Below are 19,291 nucleotides of genomic sequence, written 5' to 3'. Positions count from 1 at the left end.
AACTGGGGGACCATTCAGCAAGCATCAATCTCGTACTTATTGCAATAGCCCCAAGGGTTATCGGAATGTTGGATTTTCCTTTCTAACCAGGCGGCCTAGTAGTCGATTAAGCGGATAGATGTATGTTGTGACCCTGGAGCCAAGAACATTCTTGCGAGCGTGTAATCTAGCTTGAGCCTGCTGTAGCGAGTACTGGACCACTCTCAAACATAGGTAAGGTCTTCCCAAAATCAACAACCAACAGATCAGATCTTGCTGCACGGGAACGATACCTCTAAATCTAAATCACCTCCTCAGCTTTCTTGACGTAGCGTAGTGCGTGAGCGTTGGCAGGATGCCGAGAAAGGAAATCCTGCGCTGGTTAGCCGCCTACTATTTATTCCATCAACGAACGAGCAACACACCTGAGAAAAACAACTAAGAAGAGAAAATAGATTATGTATGTACATGTGCATTACAAGATAAAAAGTGATTAGCTATTAAATGTTAGAAGACCATTGAGCAAACTCACCAGCCACGTGTACCTCCCATTCAAGGCTATTGATATCCATCCGTGTATCTTACCATCCAAACCGAACCTGAGGGATACGTAATCCCGAACACAAGATGGAAGGGAACAGCGTTTTGCTTCTATATGCCGAAGGGTATAAGCCACACATGATGAGTAATTCAAAAGGGGCCACGGGTCAGAAGTGTAGATTTCATGATGAAAATATTGGGTGTTGTCTACTTTGGCTCTCTTGCAAAGTTGTCTGCGATTTAGAGAACAACCGACTTAAGGGAGGGTTTGTGTTGATATGGTTAAAAACCAGGATTAAATTGTCTTGTTTAAGTGTATGTGTATGGGTATGTGTATGTGACCTAATAAAACCAATCATAGCGAAGAAACAAGACATGAACGATCCAGAGTAAAAGTTAAAAAAAGAAAAGAAAAGAAAAAGAGGATGTAAGAGCAACAACAGAAATAAAAGATAAGTCAAGAGCCATGCCGGAACAGAAAGAGAAATAACAAAAGAAGGAACCAAGAGTCATCAGATCAATGCATTAACAATTAGCTCCAAGAGGGCAAGGAAACCGAAACCGAAAGAATTCAAATAACAAGTAAGCATTTTTAAGAGAGATGATTAGTTGACCCCTTTATATATGGACCCCGGATTCGATTTTTATTTTTTATTTTTTTCTGCGCTGTATCAAACATCTGAGAGCCTCTTCATTACCTGAACGCTATGTCGACAGGTGTGGCCATTTTCTAAGGAAAATGACGAGATGGCGGGGGAAGAAAGGGTTTAAGTAGGAAACTAGCAGAGCAGGATAAATAAACGGAGAGGTATAGAGCCATATCTTGCATCATGCGTGAACGAAAATTCGCACAATACAGTTCTAGGAGAGCATAGACCTGAGGGGAAAGAGGCATAGGAAAGGCGTTTTTCTCAACGAAGAAAAAAACAACCAGCGGGAAAATGGGAAGTTAGCTTTCAATTAGTATATGATCAGTAAAATAAAGTATGGTATCGTAGTGAATGATAAAAACAAGATAGTGGGACACAGCCAGGAAGATAAATTGACGAGAGATATTAGTGTAAAAGTATATGTATGAGCGGGCAGATATCAAAATATTACGACATCAAATATATGCGGCGGTATCCAACGTCAGACCTGATTGATTTTTCAAGAGGCAAGAAAGGCACCGTGGATGAATCTGAGAAATCGTATATGCGAGGCGTGAAAACTAGATTTCAAGAAGAAACGAACTTTTCAAAATTCAAATTCAAAATAAATCAAAAGATCATGAATCTTTTGTTTTTGCCTTTGTCATCTGCGTATATACCGAAAAAATTTCGCAAATTAGTAAAAAGTTCATGGAATTTCAAGTATACTAATTGTCAAAGATAGGGGGAAAAGAAATGCTCCCTCACCTGGAGAGGCAGCTCGGTGATCTCCTTTATTTCGTCGTTTGGACGCCGCGGACTTGGGATCTGCACCAGATGCTGCTGCCCGGATTGCTGCCATGCGGTGCTTCGCTCGCTCGTCACCCTTGTCAGCTGCTTTGACGTACCAAACATTGGCTTCGAGGGGGTCGCGGCGGCATCCGATGCCCATTTCAGTGAAGTAGCCAACAGCATACTGTGCTTTGGGGAGACCTGCGTTCAACGGGGATTAAAATTAGTTTAAGTTTGATTTGGGCAGTGAGGTGTAAATAAGGACTTCCGAGTGCTCACCTAGTTCAGCCGCACTCTTAGCCCATTCATATGCTTCATTTTCATCCTTTGAAAGCAAAGGCTCAGCGCCAACCATGTACCACGCACACAATGCCATCATCGCCATGGGGTGTCCCAATTGCGCAGCGCATGTGTAGAAATGCACACTGAGCGCTGGATCGACAGGACAGTTAAGCTTGCCGTGTTCATAAGCGTCTCCTAGGCGATAAGCGGCGTCGGGGTGGTCTAGCTCCGCAGACTTCGTAAATAGTTGCGCGGCGTACGTTTCGTCTTGGAAAACGTCATCCCCGTATCCGGTTTCATGGAGCAGGCCAAGTTCATAGGGCGCAGAGTTGTATTGGTGATCTGCAGATTCTGCTGCCCGTTTCATCCAAGTAATACCTTCCCGGTACCGTTTAACGAGGCCCATTTCACCATCTAAACATGCACGGGCGAGTCTTGACATCGCTCCCGGATGATTTTTTGATGCTGCCTGGCGATAGAATTGGACAGCTTTGGCTGCATCTTTTCGGGTTCCCCAGCCAAATTCAAAACATAGGGCAGCACGGTAGCCAGCCTCTGCGTGGCCATGCTTACTCGCAGCAACAAAATACGGAAACGCTTTATCATAGTCGGGTTTACCCTTGTTAAGAAGACCGGACGCAATGCCATCTGCCAGGTAGTACTGGGCATAGGGATAACTACGGTCAGCAAGGCGTTGGAGGATTGATTTAGCTTCTCGTAATAGGCTAGCCTTAGTTATATCTTTGGATTTCTCCGGCTGTGTTGAGTCAGTAGGCGCTTGGCTGTCCTCGGTTGCTTGGCTGGAATTGATCATGAACACAGCAAATTCGTACTGAGCGGCAGGATCATTTGTCTTCTTAACATTGGCCAAATACATGTCAAAAGTTTGCTTGTGGCTAAGGAGGGATGCGTTGTTTCCAACCAACGGGCGTAGATGGGCATGTTCCAAGGTTCCCGCGCCTGGCTCAGGCTGAGGGTATGGTACGTTAAGGAGGTCTACGAAAGAGAGAGGTCGGGTATCTGGTGACGCGGCGGAATGTGCAGAGACACCACGGGCATGAATATTAGGGGAGAGCTGTGGAGATCGGCCTCGCGCTGCAAGATCCGACGAAGACGAGTATGCTGAAATGGGTCGTGGAATTGTAAGTCCATGCGTTGAGCCTCGTGCTGGCGCCAAATAGTTTTGCGAATATACCCCTGGTCCTGGCTCACCTCCCAAGGAAGAGCCAGAGGCAGACTTTATGGAGCTCTTTGACCCACGGTTAACACTTCTATCATATACATTCTCTTCGAAAGCCATATGGTGATACTGTAATGGTTGATATAACTCATTCTCTTGGGGTATGCTTTCAAGGCTACCTCGAGATGAGCCACCACGGCTTCCGCTATGATTGATTTTATATGTCATTTGCTGAGATTGGTCAGGATGTAGCGAATCCTTGCGCTCTGGGATGCTTTGTAAAGATTCCGGTACGCTATCCGAAAGTTTGTGGCGATACGGGAGAGTTTGATAAGAGAGGGTGGAGTTGGTCGTAGGTGAAAGTGAGCTCTGGCGTGGTGGGAGCTGTGTTGTGCCAGGACTATCCAGCATCAACTCGTCCGGTCGCCAGGAGTTAGAAGGGAAGGTTCTCACATCATCTTCTATTTGGACACTGGAAGCTTGGGGCAGGGTTGACGGAGGATCAATGACTACAGGAGAGACAGGAGAATTGTGGACAATAGCATTATCGAGAACCTCGAGCGGGGGGGGCTTCAGAGGTTTTCTCTTGGGAGCAGAATTAAGGATCTGACTCAGATCATGATTAGGTGGAGGAGGTGGAGGGTGGCGCGGAAGCTGAGGAAGATTTTGTTGCTTGAAGTCTGGAGGGGGGGGCGATCTGTTTGATGGAGCTGGAAGGAGAGGAGGTAGGGTGTGCTGTGACTGTTCCGGGGCGACTACGGTTGCCATGTTTGGCGGCGTCGTTCGCTCTCCTCCTGCAGTATTGTGAATGATATCTTAAGGTATCTCCTGGACAATTGACCTCTTGTTATCCAAGCAGAAAGAAGTATTTCCAAAAGGAGCGCGGCTGTAAGAGGAAATGTGTGTGGGATAACTGGATATTGCGTGCAACTTGCGGAATGAATCTGGGCCACAATGAGGCGGTTCGCAAAGTCGGGGAATTTGTACGCAAGGGAGGCGCTTAAGCGAGGGGAAGGCAGGAGTATCTGTTATCACAGCCCTGTCGTTCAGCTCTGTAAACTAGATAGTTAGGAAAAAAAGTTAAAAAGCTGCAGCCAGCGCTCTCAAGAGGTGGAGAAAATTTACACTCTGAATGGATATTCTCGTCAAATGGTCATGCCAGGATTCGGAAGCATTCACGATCCAGAATGAGCCAGAGGGGCTTCGCAGTCAGGCTGTAGGAATCCAAGTCCTCCTGATATTCGCAGTTATTCTCTTTGGAAGTTTTTGTTGTGGCAGGAGATGAATTCCACATTCAATGGAGCAGCAGATCAACAGCGCAGGCCCAGTTTTATTCAGCCAGTTGCACGTACAAGAGATGATATCAACGGAGACCCGATGATCGTCAAAGCTTCGCTCTTGAGGACCCCCAGGTGTGTAATCACAACACGATCGAGACTCTCGACAGTGCTGAATACGGGATAACAGAGGGATAAATCTTGAATCCTCTCAATATACTAATAGAAGCAATCAACAAGCAGGAAACAAGTCGCCTGGAGCGTGCAGAAGTAGTCGCAAGATTTGGGGAGTGGAGAAGCGAGTGACGATTGAGTTGACTAGCGAGAGGTTGGGGGCAAACAGCGATACAACTGGCCACTGGGGGTCCGGAACAGCGCGGCGTCGGTGAGGTTGTGCTGCGATCTCGGGGGTTATTATCCCATCCACTCCACTAGGGATAGCCTGGAGAAGTGCGGGCCCGACAATGAAACAACAATGACAAAAGAGTGAGAGGTATGGGGAAACAAAGCCAATGGAACGAACAATGGAAAGCAGCAGTGGAGACTCTGGAGAGGCGAGAACAAGAAAGAAATTGATAACAATAGGGATAGTCTGTAATAACGATGAGCTGAAGAGGTGGGTTCGAGATTGGATGAAGCTGACGGTGAAGGTTCAAGATGACTGATGGCGGCCGGGCTTCGGTTCGCTTTGGCCGATGCGGCTCTTTCAAGATGTCAAGATCCAGCGCCAGCTTCCATCATTATGATGATACTATTTTCGCTCCTTTCTTGTATGCAAGAATAAAAATAATGCCTCCGTGATCCGAGCTGAGGTTCCTGGGTGGGTTCAATTGAGGTCAAGGCTTTCAATCGTTCCCTTTGGTCTCGTTGTTTGAACACGTTTGCTCCAATTATATGGCGCGCATCGTGCATTCGTGATACGACCGCCTGCAGCGCTCACGGGCATGGATTAAAACCCCCCCCCTAAGTTCTAAGCTTAACCGCAGCGACCTGCCCCGCGAATTTCAACCAGCCAAACCTGCCATTCCCCCGGGTACAGAGCGATATGACGGGTAGCTTGGTACGTACCTTACTCCGCAGGCAGGCCGCCAGCGGTTCAGTTTTGGTGATAACAAAACAGGATTATTTTACCAGGTTTGAACTTTGAACTCTACACAGAACACGTTTCTACTGTTCTTATTATCCGGATATCTCAGATCCCAGCCCAGAGACAAGTGTAATAACGTCAGTTGTTGTGAGGTTGTGGTTTGACATATGAATGTCTATCTCTGTGTCGGATTCTTTTTTTCTCAGTCATCTACTGAGTACTTAATGCACACCTATGCGCGACACGAAAAAGCTCATCGCCGCTGCACTTAATTGGCCAACTAACTAACTCCTTTAATTCCGGTCAGAATTTTTCCTGTCCTCATCGTGGCGGCGTCTGTGGCGGCTTTCGGGGGACCCAGCTTGCTTCCTCTTGCCCTCGCTAAACGGGACATCCACCCAACCCAGCCTCACGCTCAAAAGCAGACCCAAATCCTGCCCAGGCGCTAAAATAAGAATTTCTTGGAAGTATTTTCTTTTTTTCTCCTGTGGCTGAGGAATGGCTGAGGAGGGGTTCAAATACAACGCGCCCGAACAGTCTCCCTTGTAACCCTCGTGAGAACCCGAAAGCGCTGATTATTAATTTATTATTGATTACTTTGGTTTCGAAGGCAAAACAGGAAAACCAAAGCAACGTCCCTCGATATGATGTATCGTGAACCATGGATGATCCAAAACAAAAAAAAGACTTGAATCCTGGTTCAAAAGTCCCCTTTTTTATGGGCCTGATTTTTACTAAGGGATTTTGGACGATGACCTGCCTTGCATTGCATCCTGGTCACATAATTATATTACGAATACATCTGCACCACTCAAACCTCGATCGGATATAGTGAATGAAGCCTTGGTGTGAAGTTCCTCGCGCTTGAGGCAGCCCAGAGTTTTTCCCGGATAATCGGAAGAACCACGTTAAACTGTCCGGAGAACAGCCTGGTAGACTGTAGAGACTCCAAAGACTCCATATGACGACTGGATGGTGGGTCGGGCAAAATCAATTCTTGTCGGCCACGATTTTGCAGAGAAAAATCCTTTCGGCGTGGAAGTCGAATCATGACATTATTTCTTTTTAATAAGTGTGGTCTCACCCTGCGAGTGGTTCACGCTCCACTACCATATGTCATGCGTGAAACACATTTCTCCAAAGCCTCTTCTTCACCAGGGCCCCTTATCCCGAATCAACCCCATAGTCCCGGATTCATAACCCGCTCCTAAGCCTGCCCTGGAAATGGTGAAGATGTAATAATAATAATAGAAAGGGCCAGTGATGCGTGAGTAGCGTCGTTGAGTATATTTTTAGAGGTGAAAACTCGAGCCGAGCACGGATAAGAGGATAACATAACTATAAAAATAAAAATAAAAAAAGACGCCAATCAGTTTAGCAAAATTTAGAGGGGCTTGGGTTACGTTCTGTGGTGTCTTGTACTCCCTAGAACCCGCCACAGACTAGGAATTCTTTTTTGAACGAGCCACTCACCCCGCCTCCACTGAAGATTGCAGGGAAGAAAGGATCATTCTCTCTCATAAGTACAGAGTAAGTGCCTGTTAATTTCCAGCTGCCAAATCTCTACAGAGTTGAATTACTACTAAGTTGGCACAGCGATGTTGACAATTTAATTAAAAATACTATAAATAGTTAACCAACTTTCCACAAGCTATCAGTCTCTATTCTTATAGAGAGCACTTAAAGAGAGAGTGTATGAAGGAAGAAGAGAGTTAGACCAGATGAAAACAAAATATGAAAGTCTAGCATCATATTCAAGAAATCTCTTGAGAGTACTGAGGGTATTAATGAAGCATTCATGGTGAGATAACATAACCTGGAGAATACTAGGCAAAAGAGCTCAATTGCCAGCCCAGCCTATACTCAGTACTGGTAGTTAAAAGTGGCCGATTCGCATGTCAACAATACCTAAGCATCACATGTATATTCTTGAGAAAGCTATTACAAAAGCTTAGTTTAGTTTTCTGCATTCATTCTATAGATCTCTCTCTCTTTCTTCTAAGCTCACTCAGACTGTTGAGAGAGAGGGTGTTTCAACCATATATTGGTGAGTGAAGCGAAAGGGCAAATGGAGAGAACAAAGACTTTAGCTCAGGGGAATTGACTTACCACAATTATTATCTAGCAACGGGCGGCAACTGTGTTTCTTAATTTGGGTTTAGAACCATGGAAAAAAAAAAGGACAAAAAAAAACAAAACAGCAGTGAATTCTCAAATAAACGGACAATGTTGGATGTAGGAACACGTATATGTAGAGCCTGCAGCACTTAGCATGTCAATCTCTACAGATTGCACACTTCCTGAAAAGTAATTGGATGGCTTATATGACCCTGATTATGTTGCAGGTAAAATGCATGTACTGTGAGCGGGGCGCTGGCTCTTGATTTATCATTACGGACATTCCTTATTATTATTTCAAGGTGTCGCGTTCCAGAAGAATGGCGGGAGACTCAATCATAATAAGTTTTTGTTCTTGTTTATTGTTGGAACACACCCCGCCGGAAGAAGAGAGATCTTGAAATGTAATCTGGGTAAGCTGCAAACCTGCCCGCCAAGCCGCAGCCACACATCCCATCGCCATGGTGTGTGCTCTTTGGTCCTGAGGTTACAGTATCTCCAGACTTTGGGTAAGGTGAGCTTGTTTTATCGGAAAGGCAGGTAAACCTATGCAGGGAGTCAGCGGCTGGCAGCAAATAATGATCACAGATAGACGCCGACAACTCCTGAGGATTAGGATATGGAAATTGGAGAGGAATCTAAAATACCAGGTTCCAGTATGGACAGCGAGCGAGCGGTCCTAGTTGCCGTGGGATGGCTCGTCGCGGCGGTGGCGGCGTCCAAATTTATACCGTGGTAAACAATACTTGCTCGTTCAGGCGTGTAAATAATAATAAAGCTAGTGCAGTGCAGTAGGCAGGATCTAGGCCCTGTAGGTCGTATTTTATCAGGAGGTTGGTATTGAGGATACACCCGTCGGTATTTTTTATTTTTTTTTTGAAAGTGCGTACCTACGTACCTCGGTATTGAAAACACGAAGAAAACATTGCTTAGTATTGTATTGTTACGGGTTGTTTGTGCGCAGTCGAACCTTGAAAACTACAGTCGTCATGTCGTCGTATATGTACCCTTACAACCAACCTTTGACAAACTTGGAGGCTGAAAGCAACTTGGATTTAGTAGTAGCAATAATTATATATATTCAAAGATGGAAATGCACGTATAGACTATGCACAGTAAAATATCGCCTCTAAAAAGGGTACTCAGCTATGTGCTAAAATTCTCCGCTCGGCTTTAAACTTGCCTCCGGTCATTTGTCGTATGGGATGGGACGCTAAAAATAGACGTACCGTATTGCTCGAACAAACCGTTACGTGTACTGTACATATATGTACATGTACAATACAGGTCACGACTGAGACATTGCTCCTGTCGCTAGATGTCCCCCCGATGTCATACCCTGTCATGGTTGTCACAATCTGTCACAGCTGGTCACAGCAATACGCTGTTTCCATACATAGCCTTTCCTCAAAACCTTGCCCAATGCGGACAAAGCCTCAAACCTCCTCCAGCTCAGCCAACGCTCGCTTTTCCCATCCCATCCCAACGTCGCCTGTCCCTGGCCGCCAGTCGCTGTTCTGTTCCTGAAGCCTTGTCAGCATCGAAAACCTCATCTTCTGCGACGTTCGATGCTGGGGCGATTCCACTCGTTTTGTGCGTCGAATATATTCCCACTGGGTGCGATACCCTGAAATCAATTATTTCAAGACCCTTTTTTATTCCCTTTTTTAGATATATGTTTTGTCTCCCATCTCTCTCTCCCTCACTCTGTGTTGTCCATTCGTTCCCATAATAATAATATCCATACACGCCTGCTGTTGTTTTTTATTCCTTTTCTCCTCCACGCAAAGCCCCTTCCTCACTGCTCCTGTCCGTTTTTCAGCCGCAGGCCATTAGAAACAAACGTCCTAGCAGGGGCCATTGCCTCGTAAACCCCTCCCGTTTTCGCCCCGAGCTAAACCGAGTATCTCTGCCAGTCCAAGTTAATATCGGTTGGCTAAACGCCTCTGCGATTCTTAGAAATCTCCGTTCGAGGGCTGGTTGGACAACACCTTCGCTATCGACTGATCTTGTCAAACTTTTGTCTGCGTGCGTCCGTGGTGGGTAGCATAGGTGTTGGAGCGGTGGTATAACGAGTTCGGTCCTTTTAAATCAGGAGTAACGCCCTTGGTATTGCTCACTGGTATGTGGAAATTGGCTAGTTATATCTTTACAATGACGGAGATTGTTGAAATCTATAAACCTATCGATCCGGAAATCGCAGCTAATCGATAGCTTTGTTCTCTTATCCCCTACAGAATCTTTCACACGCCAACATGTCGCTTCCTCAGCGACCTCAGCGACCAAACGATTCATCTTCAAGACGAGATGTCCAGCCACCTGGATTTCGAGACTCATCCCAACAACGGCGTCGTCCTGACCTCGAATCCGGTGCATATGCAGATAGCCCCCTGACACCCCCGCCTAATTCACAGAGCAATAACGGCTACTATGCTAACCCTCATGCGTCTCCTCGGGTAAACTCAGGAAATGATGAACCTGGCACAGGGAATTCAAAGAATTTGAATCGGAAAAGGAGTTTGATTCGACCGGAACGGACCCGCATGGATCGTCACCACCCGAACTATCACTACCGCCAACATGCGCAAAATATGGCTACATTTCCTTCCACAACTGGCAACGAGCCAGTTCATGATAATGGAGAGGCAGACACAATGAGCTCAGGAAGCACAGATATAAAGAGCCTAACTAGGGGAGACCGGAATAATTCGGGCGCCGACTATCCTGATAATGGAGAGCGTTCGGCGAAATTACGAGGACGCCATCCATCACAACGGGATATAGGGAAACATACGCATAGAAAACTATCGCGAAAGGAATCCAAAGCTGCCAAGGAGGCAGAAAAGAGGCGCCAGGAAGAGCTAGATACAATAAAACCTCCAAGTTTGTGGAATGTATATTGCGGCATGGTGACTTTTTGGTGTCCTGATTTCGTCCTCAAATGTTTTGGGATGCCCGCGAAGGCCCAACGACGAGCTTGGCGAGAGAAAATGGGTCTTATCAGTATCATCCTGCTTATTTGTACCTTCGTTGGATTTCTCACCTTCGGTTTCACTCAGGTCGTTTGCGGCAGTCCGCCCGTGCGGCTTAAAATAAACGAGGTCGATATCGGAAATATCATCTTCCACGGAAAAGCATATAGTATGCTGGACACCAAGCATCCGGAAGCTCTTGGTATCCCCCATAGAACGAACGTCGCTTATCCACCTGTTTCATATGGTGGTTTGGATGCCAGCTTTTTGTTCCAAAACGTAAATGGCGCATGCAAAGGCCTTATTACCGCGACACCGAACTCAAATGTGCCCACGAACAGCGAAGGGGAACTGGCCTGGTACTTTCCATGTGTTCCTTTTAAACAGGATGGCTCCTCCCGGCCCAATTTTACCGAACCACCGTACCTTGGTTACGCATGCCATACTTCTGGCCGTGCGAGAAATACCTTCTACCACGGCTTAACGGCTCCGGCAGATGTATATTTCACGTGGGAGGAGTTGAAGAACCAATCTCGAAACCTGATGGTATATTCCGGAAGTGTTCTTGATTTGAATCTACTGGATTGGTTTGATAGAAGCCAAGTTTCCGTTCCCCGACAATTCGACGAGCTCAAGACAAATCTGGCGGTTAGAGGAGTTGACGTGACGCATATGTTCCAATCTGCCCCTGACAAACGACTAGCTAAATGTTTGACCGAAATCATCAAGGTTGGGTCCATCGACACGGATTCCGTTGGCTGCATCGCTTCCAAGGTAGTTCTGTATATCTCGTTGGCGTTTATTCTAGCTGTCGTTGGGGCGAAATTTGTCCTTGCTTTGGCATTCCAGTGGTTCTTGGCCAGCCGTTTCGCTGCGAAGACCTCTGTAAACCCTAGTTCGACAATGCGGAAGAAGCAAATCGAAGATTGGTCCGACGACATTTATCAGCCTGGCCCGCGTTTAACAGAACCTTCTTGGCCTGATCGCGGCAGCAGACGTGGAAGCAGACTCAGCAGTGCCATTTTCCCGACAACGTCTAGGTTCACTAGCCCTTATGCAATGGATCGCGGAGCGTCAAAACAGCGCGCTGCACCCACTACCATGGTTAGCCAGAATGCGGGGCTTGCGAGCCCAATGTACAAGACGGGTCAAAACACCAGCCGGGGAACTCTAAGCGCCGACCCGTACAGCCAGAGTATCGTTGGTAGTCGCACCAGTCTAATGCTTGGTGCACAAGATCGACGATACTCTATAGCAGTTAGCGAGGCTGATCCACCAGGTCTGACAGGGTTTATTCACGAATCGGTTGTTCCCCAACCTCCACCGGAATGGCAGCCCTTCGGGTATCCTCTGGCCCACGCAATTTGTTTAGTGACAGCCTACTCTGAAGGCGCGGAGGGCCTACGCACGACACTAGATTCTATCGCCATGACCGATTACCCCAACAGCCACAAGACGATTGTTGTCATTTGCGACGGCTTGATTAAAGGAGCAGGCGAGACTGTCACTACCCCTGACATCACTCTTAGCATGATGAAAGATTTTACTGTGTTTCCCGAGGATGTCCAGGCTTTCTCTTATGTTGCTGTTGCCAGCGGAGCAAAGAGACACAATATGGCCAAGATTTATACTGGATTTTATGACTACGGCGAACAATCCGTTGTACCTCGCGACAAACAGCAGCGGGTGCCAATGATGGTTGTTGTGAAGTGCGGAACACCCGACGAGGCCCAGAATAGCAAGCCGGGCAACAGAGGCAAACGTGACAGCCAAATTATTTTGATGTCGTTCCTCCAAAAGGTCATGTTCGATGAACGAATGACGGAGCTCGAGTTTGAGATGTTCAATGGATTATGGAAGATTACGGGCATATCTCCGGATTTCTACGAGGTCGTTCTCATGGTTGATGCAGACACAAAAGTATTCCCAGACAGCTTGACGCACATGATCTCGGCCATGGTCCAAGACCCAGAAATCATGGGCCTTTGTGGTGAGACAAAGATCGCCAATAAAACGGAGAGTTGGGTTACGATGATACAAGTCTTCGAGTATTTCATTTCCCATCACCTTTCCAAGTCGTTCGAGTCTGTCTTCGGTGGTGTCACTTGCTTGCCAGGTTGCTTCTGCATGTATCGAATCAAAGCTCCCAAGGGAGCGCAGAATTACTGGGTGCCCATTCTTGCAAACCCTGACGTAGTAGAGCATTACTCGGAGAATGTTGTCGACACTCTCCATAAGAAGAATCTTCTCTTACTTGGTGAGGACCGATACCTGTCGACGCTTATGTTGAAAACTTTCCCCAAACGAAAACAAGTTTTCGTGCCTCAAGCAGTCTGCAAAACGACGGTTCCGGATAAATTCAGCGTTCTTCTATCCCAGCGCCGCCGGTGGATCAACAGTACCGTACATAACCTCATGGAACTTATCCTTGTACGCGATCTCTGTGGTACCTTCTGCTTCAGCATGCAGTTCGTGGTATTCATGGAACTAGTGGGAACACTGGTCCTGCCCGCCGCGATCGCTTTCACTTTCTACGTCGTTATCATTTCTATTATCAGGAAGCCTGTCCAAATCATTCCTCTTATCCTCTTGGCACTTATTCTAGGCCTGCCGGCTGTCTTGATCGTTGTGACCGCCCACCGTCTCTCCTACGTCGTGTGGATGTTCATTTACCTGCTCTCGTTGCCCATATGGAACTTTGTCCTGCCTACATACTCCTACTGGAAATTCGATGACTTTAGCTGGGGTGATACTCGTAAGACAGCGGGGGAGAAGACGAAGAAGGCTGGAATCGAGTACGAGGGAGAGTTTGACAGTAGTAAGATTACAATGAAGCGATGGAGTGATTTCGAGAGGGGTATGTATTTTCCTACTTCTTGCTTTTCTTTTGTTTTTACAGATGGAACTCGTGTCTGAGAGCAGCTGGTGAACTAACATTCCACCCTCCTTGCTTTAGAACGCCGTCTCAAACTTATGGGTGCCACATGGTCGCAATCGCAGACCAATGTATCTGGTTATCCACCGCACCAATCCGTCTACGAACCCTATGACTACTAGAATAGAAAAGATATACTAATTTCATTCCCGGTGGATTTCCGCCTCTTCAATATTCCGAGAGGTCATGTCAAACACATTCTAACATGTCTCTTGTCTTGTCTTCGATTTTCTTCCACCACAGCATTGCCTTCATATTCAACCCTCCCCCTTTCTTGCCGTTGCATGAGCCATGATATTCATTGCAATTTAGGGCGTTATTTATGTTCCTCTTTTATTTTAATTTTAAATTCTCCCCTGTCCCTCTCCCACTCATGCTTTGCTCTGCGTTTCCTTGTATCTTTTTTTGTTCGCCATGTATTTTGTTTTACTTTTTTCTATTTTCCCCATCTTAAATCAATCAGCCATATGATATCATAATACCTGTATTTTTCTTATCTAATACCTACATACAGCTTCTATATAACCCAACAAACGCTCTTTTTGCACTTCACCTTAATTTTCTGTATTCTTCCGACTTTCCATGCTGCCTTCTCAGCAAAACTATTGGTTTTACTCTGCTTGCTAGAACTCGACGTTACTTTGTTCATCGTATCACTCTCCTTTCAATATTTTGTAATTTTTCAGTGGCTTGCTAATATGACAAAAACATTTCCTTGAGAGTTCTTATATCTCTGCTTGTCTCCATTCACAGCTAGGGCCATGTAATGTACTTTGTAGATGATTTGTTTTCTTTCTCTCTTTCTTTAAACAGCCTTGTGTTCTCTTTGCAGCTCCAATTTATTTATTTTTTTTCTACCTTTTGTTCTCTTACTATCAGGTGAATGGAGAAGTGGTGCCGTCATTTTTTATTTTTACAACAGCTAACGGCCCACATTTGACCTTGCATCTCATTCCAGGAAATCTTGCCATCAGTAAATCCACCTGTGTAGCACGCCCTTAACCAGCTTCCATTCTCTTCACCTCCAACCTCCAATTCTAGCAAAGTCGCATCGCATTTCCAAGAAGAAAAATATCACTTACCTTATTCTACCCACGGTGCAGTGAGCGAGAAAATAGCCAACGAACTCATTTCTCAGTGCGGTAACCGCGGTAACCTCCTTGAATCCCCCCCAATTCCTTTCGAACCCCAGCCCCTCTAAGAACCGGACGCGGCCATCCTCGTGTCGCCGCTGCTCGCCCGCGACAATCCCTTTCCGCTCGCAAAGAGTGCGGAAACCGTCGCGATGAAACCGAAGCCAGCGGAGACTGCAAACGAAAGGTTTATGCCGTCATGGTAGACCTGGCGTGCGGCCATCTGGGCGTCTGCGGGTAGTTTGCCAATTGTCAGAACGGAGTGTCTGATTTCTTCGATGATCTAGAATAAAGGTTTTTGGAAGAGGGGGGGAAGTGGGGATGGTTTGGTCAGCTGCGGTGCTTCTAGCTAGGTTTGCTGAACGAAAGATGATACCGGAGGGTGGGGTTGGGAGAACGAGGAGAGGAGTAGGGTGGTTGGTTTGAGAAATAGAGAAGAACTAAAAGAAAAGAGTATTACTTTCCATTTGTTTGGTATTCCGATCAGGGCTTCAGGGAGCCTTCTCTTTAGTGTGTTCTGTGTTATTGCTGACGTGATTGCGACGCCCCAAACGGTTCCTAGGGAACGGATCAGGTAGACTGTTGAAGCCGAGACGGCGTGGTCTGGTGATGGGTTTCATCAGCATTAGAACTTAAGAAAAAGAGCGATATGGACAACAAATATGAAATATTCTCTGGTAGACATACCAGAATGGCCGAAAGCGGCGAGAACGGTGAACAGTATAGCCGGATATACAATCCCTTGCCCAAGACTGGCGGGAATTATATATGTGATATACTTCCATTTGGCAGAGTCGAATCCAAGTAGCATGACGAGAGCGTTGCCAATGAACATGAGCAATGCACCAAGGCGAACAAGATTGGCTAGCTGACCCCAGCGCGACATGACGAAACCAGATATAACACCGCCCACAGGGGCGGCGAGGGAGGGTATTATCAGTCGTGCACCGGCGGTTGAGGCGGAATCCTTCAGTACGACTTGGAAAAACAGTGGTAACATAAAAAGGAACTGCTTTTAATGTTAGGCCTAGTTGATTCTTTTTTTGTTGGCTATAGAGAGGACATGGGAGCTTGACATACCGCATAGGCCGCCAATCCCACGCAAATGTTACTAATTTGCGCCGACACCGCTAGCTTTCCTCGTAGCATATGTAGTGGAATCACCGGCATAGCCGATGTGGTTGCTTCAACGTATAAAAAGAGTCCTAGGATAAGGACACTGGCAACGAGGGATAAAATAACCCAGGGACTGCTCCAGGGTAGCTCGTTGCCGCCCAAGTTGAGTCCCACAAGTTGGATACTCAATCCTATAATTAACAAGAAGGCACCTGACAGATCGACACGGTTCCAAATCGCGGACAGTGTTGCTTTGGGCGACGTCTCATAATCCGAGTTATCATAGTGCGTTTGGTTTTTAACTACCAGATGACCGACTATGAGAGCAAGAATTGACACTGGCACTTGGAGTAGGAAACACCATCGCCATCCGATTGTGTCTGCAATCGACCCGCCCAACGAGGCACCGCAGATTGATCCAAACCCGTGCAGGACATTTTGGACTGCTTGATACATTCCTCGGTCTTTGAATGGGATCATGTCTGAGTTTATTATCGTCGCTAGAGAGGCATTATTTTGTTCCATGTGTGAGGCAAGAATGAATACACAGGGGCGTAAAGTGAACGGAAATTTTAGCTTGCTCTACGTACCCATAGTCATCAGCCCACCTCCTCCCAGTCCAGTCACCGCACGCATCAGATTTAGAAACACGATGTCTGGGGCTAGAGCACAGCCCAAACAACCGAGCATAAAGGCAATGGTAGAGGTGAAGAAGCAAGATCTCCGACCAAAAATGTCAGAGAAGCGGCCGTAGAGGGGCTGGAACGCAGTACTTGTGATCAGATAGGAGGTCGTCAGCCAGGAGGCATTGTTAGCAGCGTTGAACTCTGAGCTGATTACAGCATAGGTTGAAGCTGTAATGGTCCCATCAAAGCCCGATAGGAATACATTTGCAAAAATTGCTGTTGATGTGCGGGTTAGCGATGGTGATCGTTTTGCGTGGAATCGAGGGATTCGTACCAACTTCGATCCATACAAAACCTTTGGGAGCAACCCAGGGTGTACTACTGGGGGTTGGTGTGAGAAAGGGTTCGCTCTCCATATTTGCATCTACAGACCCTTCTCGTTCTTCATCTCCAACATATGTCTCCATCTCGTTGCCCGGTTCTTCAACTGCTGCTGTTTCACGGCAATAATTAAGCCTTTATCAGGGCAGCTCACAGGAGCTCGTAGAAATGTATGTTCAATATGTTGTCGGCGGAGTTTTTGCGTCAGTGCTTCGAATATTTCCCATCCAAGGCAAGTTGCTGTTCCTGATCGATATATCGTTCGTTGTGTGGGATTCATAAATTTCCCCGCTGATGGATGATGATCTTTTCACTATGCCGTTTAGTCAGAAATTGATATTTAAATCTGACTAACGCCGTTACTCAAGCGTAAATCAATCCATTTGACCGCGCCCAACATAATAGGTGGAATTGAGATGAGGGTAAATGCTTGATAAAATAGAAAAATATTTAATTACGCAAATTCTTGCTTGCCCATATCAGAGGGGAAGGTTTTCATCTGCATGGGTTACTTGGCTTACTATCCAATCTCCGATGCTACTATTTATAAAAATAGATCCCTCCATCCAAATTCCAGGATAGTCCGCTCTTGCAGTACTGGATGCATGGTATGCATAGTCTCAATATTAAGGGGACTTCAACCTCTTCGCCCATGAATAGTGAATTTTTACTACATACAACAGCCCATGGGCGCAATCGTTCCCCAATGACCACGAACTGTGGCTTCAAGCTACTGGTGACAAGATCTCAGCCCCTCTTTCAAGCTTTTGCAGGCAGGCCAGACTCATATAGCACGTCAGCCTGGGTACAACCGTCGAATTCAATTCCGCGGTGCCCGACAAACTTTCTGGAGATATACAGTACAAAAACGATACCAAACGAGAGTTGGATAAGGAATGATGGTTGGTATAAAACCCTTTTTAACGTGTTTACAAGGCGACAATAAGCGTTCCATTGCAGGAACATCCTGCAGTTGGACGTGCAGATGGCTGTGGTGCACATGGACGCATCCAGCCGATTCCGCTGGTGGAGGCTGAGAAAGCCTTTTTCCCATCCCCCAATGATATGGAGAAAAATCCAAGCCAAGCCAAAAGCTGAACAAAAAGTTGTTAGATAGAGGTGCGGGATGGGAAAGCTTGTATTGATTCAATGTAGGACTCTTGCATAGAGTTGTTAGAGTTCAGCAGAGTTTGGAAGTCCAATCCTGGGGAAAGTGGCAGATCAACAATAGGGGTTCTAATATTTATATGATTACCTTTGTATAACTTGGGCGTGCTCGCCTAAGACTACAGCGTACTAACTAGTGCATCCATTTCGTAAGCCAGAATCTAACTTAAACACGAAATCAATCTTCTCTATTTACTTTGTACTGGACTGACTATGCCATATGATTGAATGAAGCACGAAGATCTTATTGCCTAATCAGGCCACACAATTCATACCTTCAAATTCTTAGCTATTCATCAGCAGGCTATAGACCTGGTACATGGAACACCGTCTACCCTTTCCAGAGTTGGTCCCAATCGCCGTACCCACCCCCGCATAGTCTCCGCCTGCCGAGCTTTAATAACTTACTCCTGACACTCGTCGCAAGGGCTGCCGTGACGTAAATCAGTAACTTTGCCAAAGGTTTCCGCATCGCGCTTGCATTCGGCGAGCCTGACCACAGCCTCGAGGCCGCGGGACCACACCATAATATGGTCGACACACATATTGGAGGACTAGAGCGAGCGAATTCAAAACAAGCATTAGTCCAGAACAAGATTGACGAGTTCAGGTGCCATTAACACAGCCAGCAGCAAAAGTTGTTCGTGACTTTGAACAGGGGTTCGGTTCGAGCAAGCTCAATGTGAACGTGGTGGTCGATAGGCTTCGTGGAGAAGAGCCGGGATTTGAGTGGGATAGAACGATTCGTTGACAAAAGTATCGAAGCGGAAGATTGTATACACACTATAACTTGTTTCTCAAGAGGGCGTGCGGAAGGAACTAGTTCTGGGAATATCAGGTCGAAAAGAGGCCCAAAGCATCTATGTATGTTGAGGATCTTGTGGAGTACCTACGGAAACGGGGGCGCTTTTATATCTTCACTCGTATGGGCCAAAAAGCAGATCTGGGATGCACGGGGATCACCCCTTCCATTGAAGGATGAGCAGAAGAAACTATTGTTGTTGCAATTGATCTCCTAGCTAGAGCAACGCCCTGCGGCGCAGCCTACCCATGCGTATGAATAGAATTCGTTTCGAT

The 19,291-nt window shown here is 46.5% G+C and overlaps 3 protein-coding genes across 7 annotated transcripts; 1 reads left to right on the top strand and 2 right to left on the bottom strand.

Annotated features, from left to right (window-relative positions):
• Positions 1-324: 324 nt before the first annotated feature.
• Positions 325-7,046, bottom strand: BDCG_07926 (chitin synthase activator Chs3). 3 transcript variants are annotated; one of them, XM_045423709.1, is made up of 5 exons: positions 4,528-6,395; positions 2,220-4,454; positions 1,917-2,141; positions 512-1,816; positions 325-352 (listed from the first exon to the last, which is right to left on the bottom strand). In XM_045423709.1, exons 2-4 carry the CDS (start codon positions 4,168-4,170, stop codon positions 1,779-1,781), a joined length of 2,214 nt encoding a protein of 737 aa, XP_045282366.1. In that variant the 5' UTR covers positions 4,171-4,454; positions 4,528-6,395; the 3' UTR covers positions 325-352; positions 512-1,778. The 3 variants fall into 3 exon arrangements, with proteins under 3 accessions (XP_045282366.1, XP_045272576.1, XP_045282367.1); XM_045423708.1 differs by lacking the exon at positions 325-352 and having other exon boundaries at positions 450-1,816; positions 4,528-7,046; XM_045423710.1 differs by lacking the exon at positions 325-352 and having other exon boundaries at positions 787-1,816; positions 2,220-4,461; positions 4,528-6,335.
• BDCG_07925 (uncharacterized protein) lies at positions 4,684-5,127 on the top strand (the record flags this gene model as incomplete). Its single annotated transcript, XM_045423707.1, has 2 exons — positions 4,684-4,814; positions 4,906-5,127. The coding sequence occupies 2 exons, from the start codon at positions 4,684-4,686 to the stop codon at positions 5,066-5,068; spliced, it is 294 nt and encodes a 97-aa protein (XP_045272575.1). The 3' UTR covers positions 5,069-5,127.
• A 7,190-nt stretch (positions 7,047-14,236) lies between the features above and the next one.
• On the bottom strand, positions 14,237-17,491 carry BDCG_07922 (MFS drug transporter; the record flags this gene model as incomplete). 3 transcript variants are annotated; one of them, XM_045423704.1, is made up of 6 exons in its annotated part: positions 14,989-15,207; positions 15,385-15,527; positions 15,612-15,933; positions 16,005-16,540; positions 16,631-16,942; positions 17,001-17,133. In XM_045423704.1, 6 exons carry the CDS (start codon positions 17,131-17,133, stop codon positions 14,989-14,991), a joined length of 1,665 nt encoding a protein of 554 aa, XP_045272574.1. The 3 variants fall into 3 exon arrangements, with proteins under 3 accessions (XP_045282364.1, XP_045282365.1, XP_045272574.1); XM_045423705.1 differs by having other exon boundaries at positions 14,237-15,527; positions 17,001-17,491; XM_045423706.1 differs by having other exon boundaries at positions 14,237-15,527; positions 16,005-16,942; positions 17,001-17,486.
• Positions 17,492-19,291: the final 1,800 nt, after the last annotated feature.

The sequence above is a fragment of the Blastomyces dermatitidis genome (genome assembly GCF_000003525.1).
Source record: "Blastomyces dermatitidis ER-3 genomic scaffold supercont1.10, whole genome shotgun sequence".
Classification (NCBI taxonomy): domain Eukaryota; kingdom Fungi; phylum Ascomycota; class Eurotiomycetes; order Onygenales; family Ajellomycetaceae; genus Blastomyces; species Blastomyces dermatitidis.
Note: the sequence above shows the minus strand (reverse complement) of the source record. Positions and strands in the feature narration are given on the sequence as shown.

Coding starts and splice junctions, on each gene's coding strand:
- BDCG_07926 (XM_045423708.1), bottom strand. CDS start 4,170: ATGGCAACCGTAGTCGCCCCGGAACAGTCACAGCACACCCTACCTCCT. Junction 2,142..2,219: donor TAAGAGTGCGGCTGAACTAG/GTGAGCACTCGG, acceptor CGTTGAACGCAG/GTCTCCCCAAAGCACAGTAT. Junction 1,817..1,916: donor TCACCGAGCTGCCTCTCCAG/GTGAGGGAGCAT, acceptor GTATATACGCAG/ATGACAAAGGCAAAAACAAA.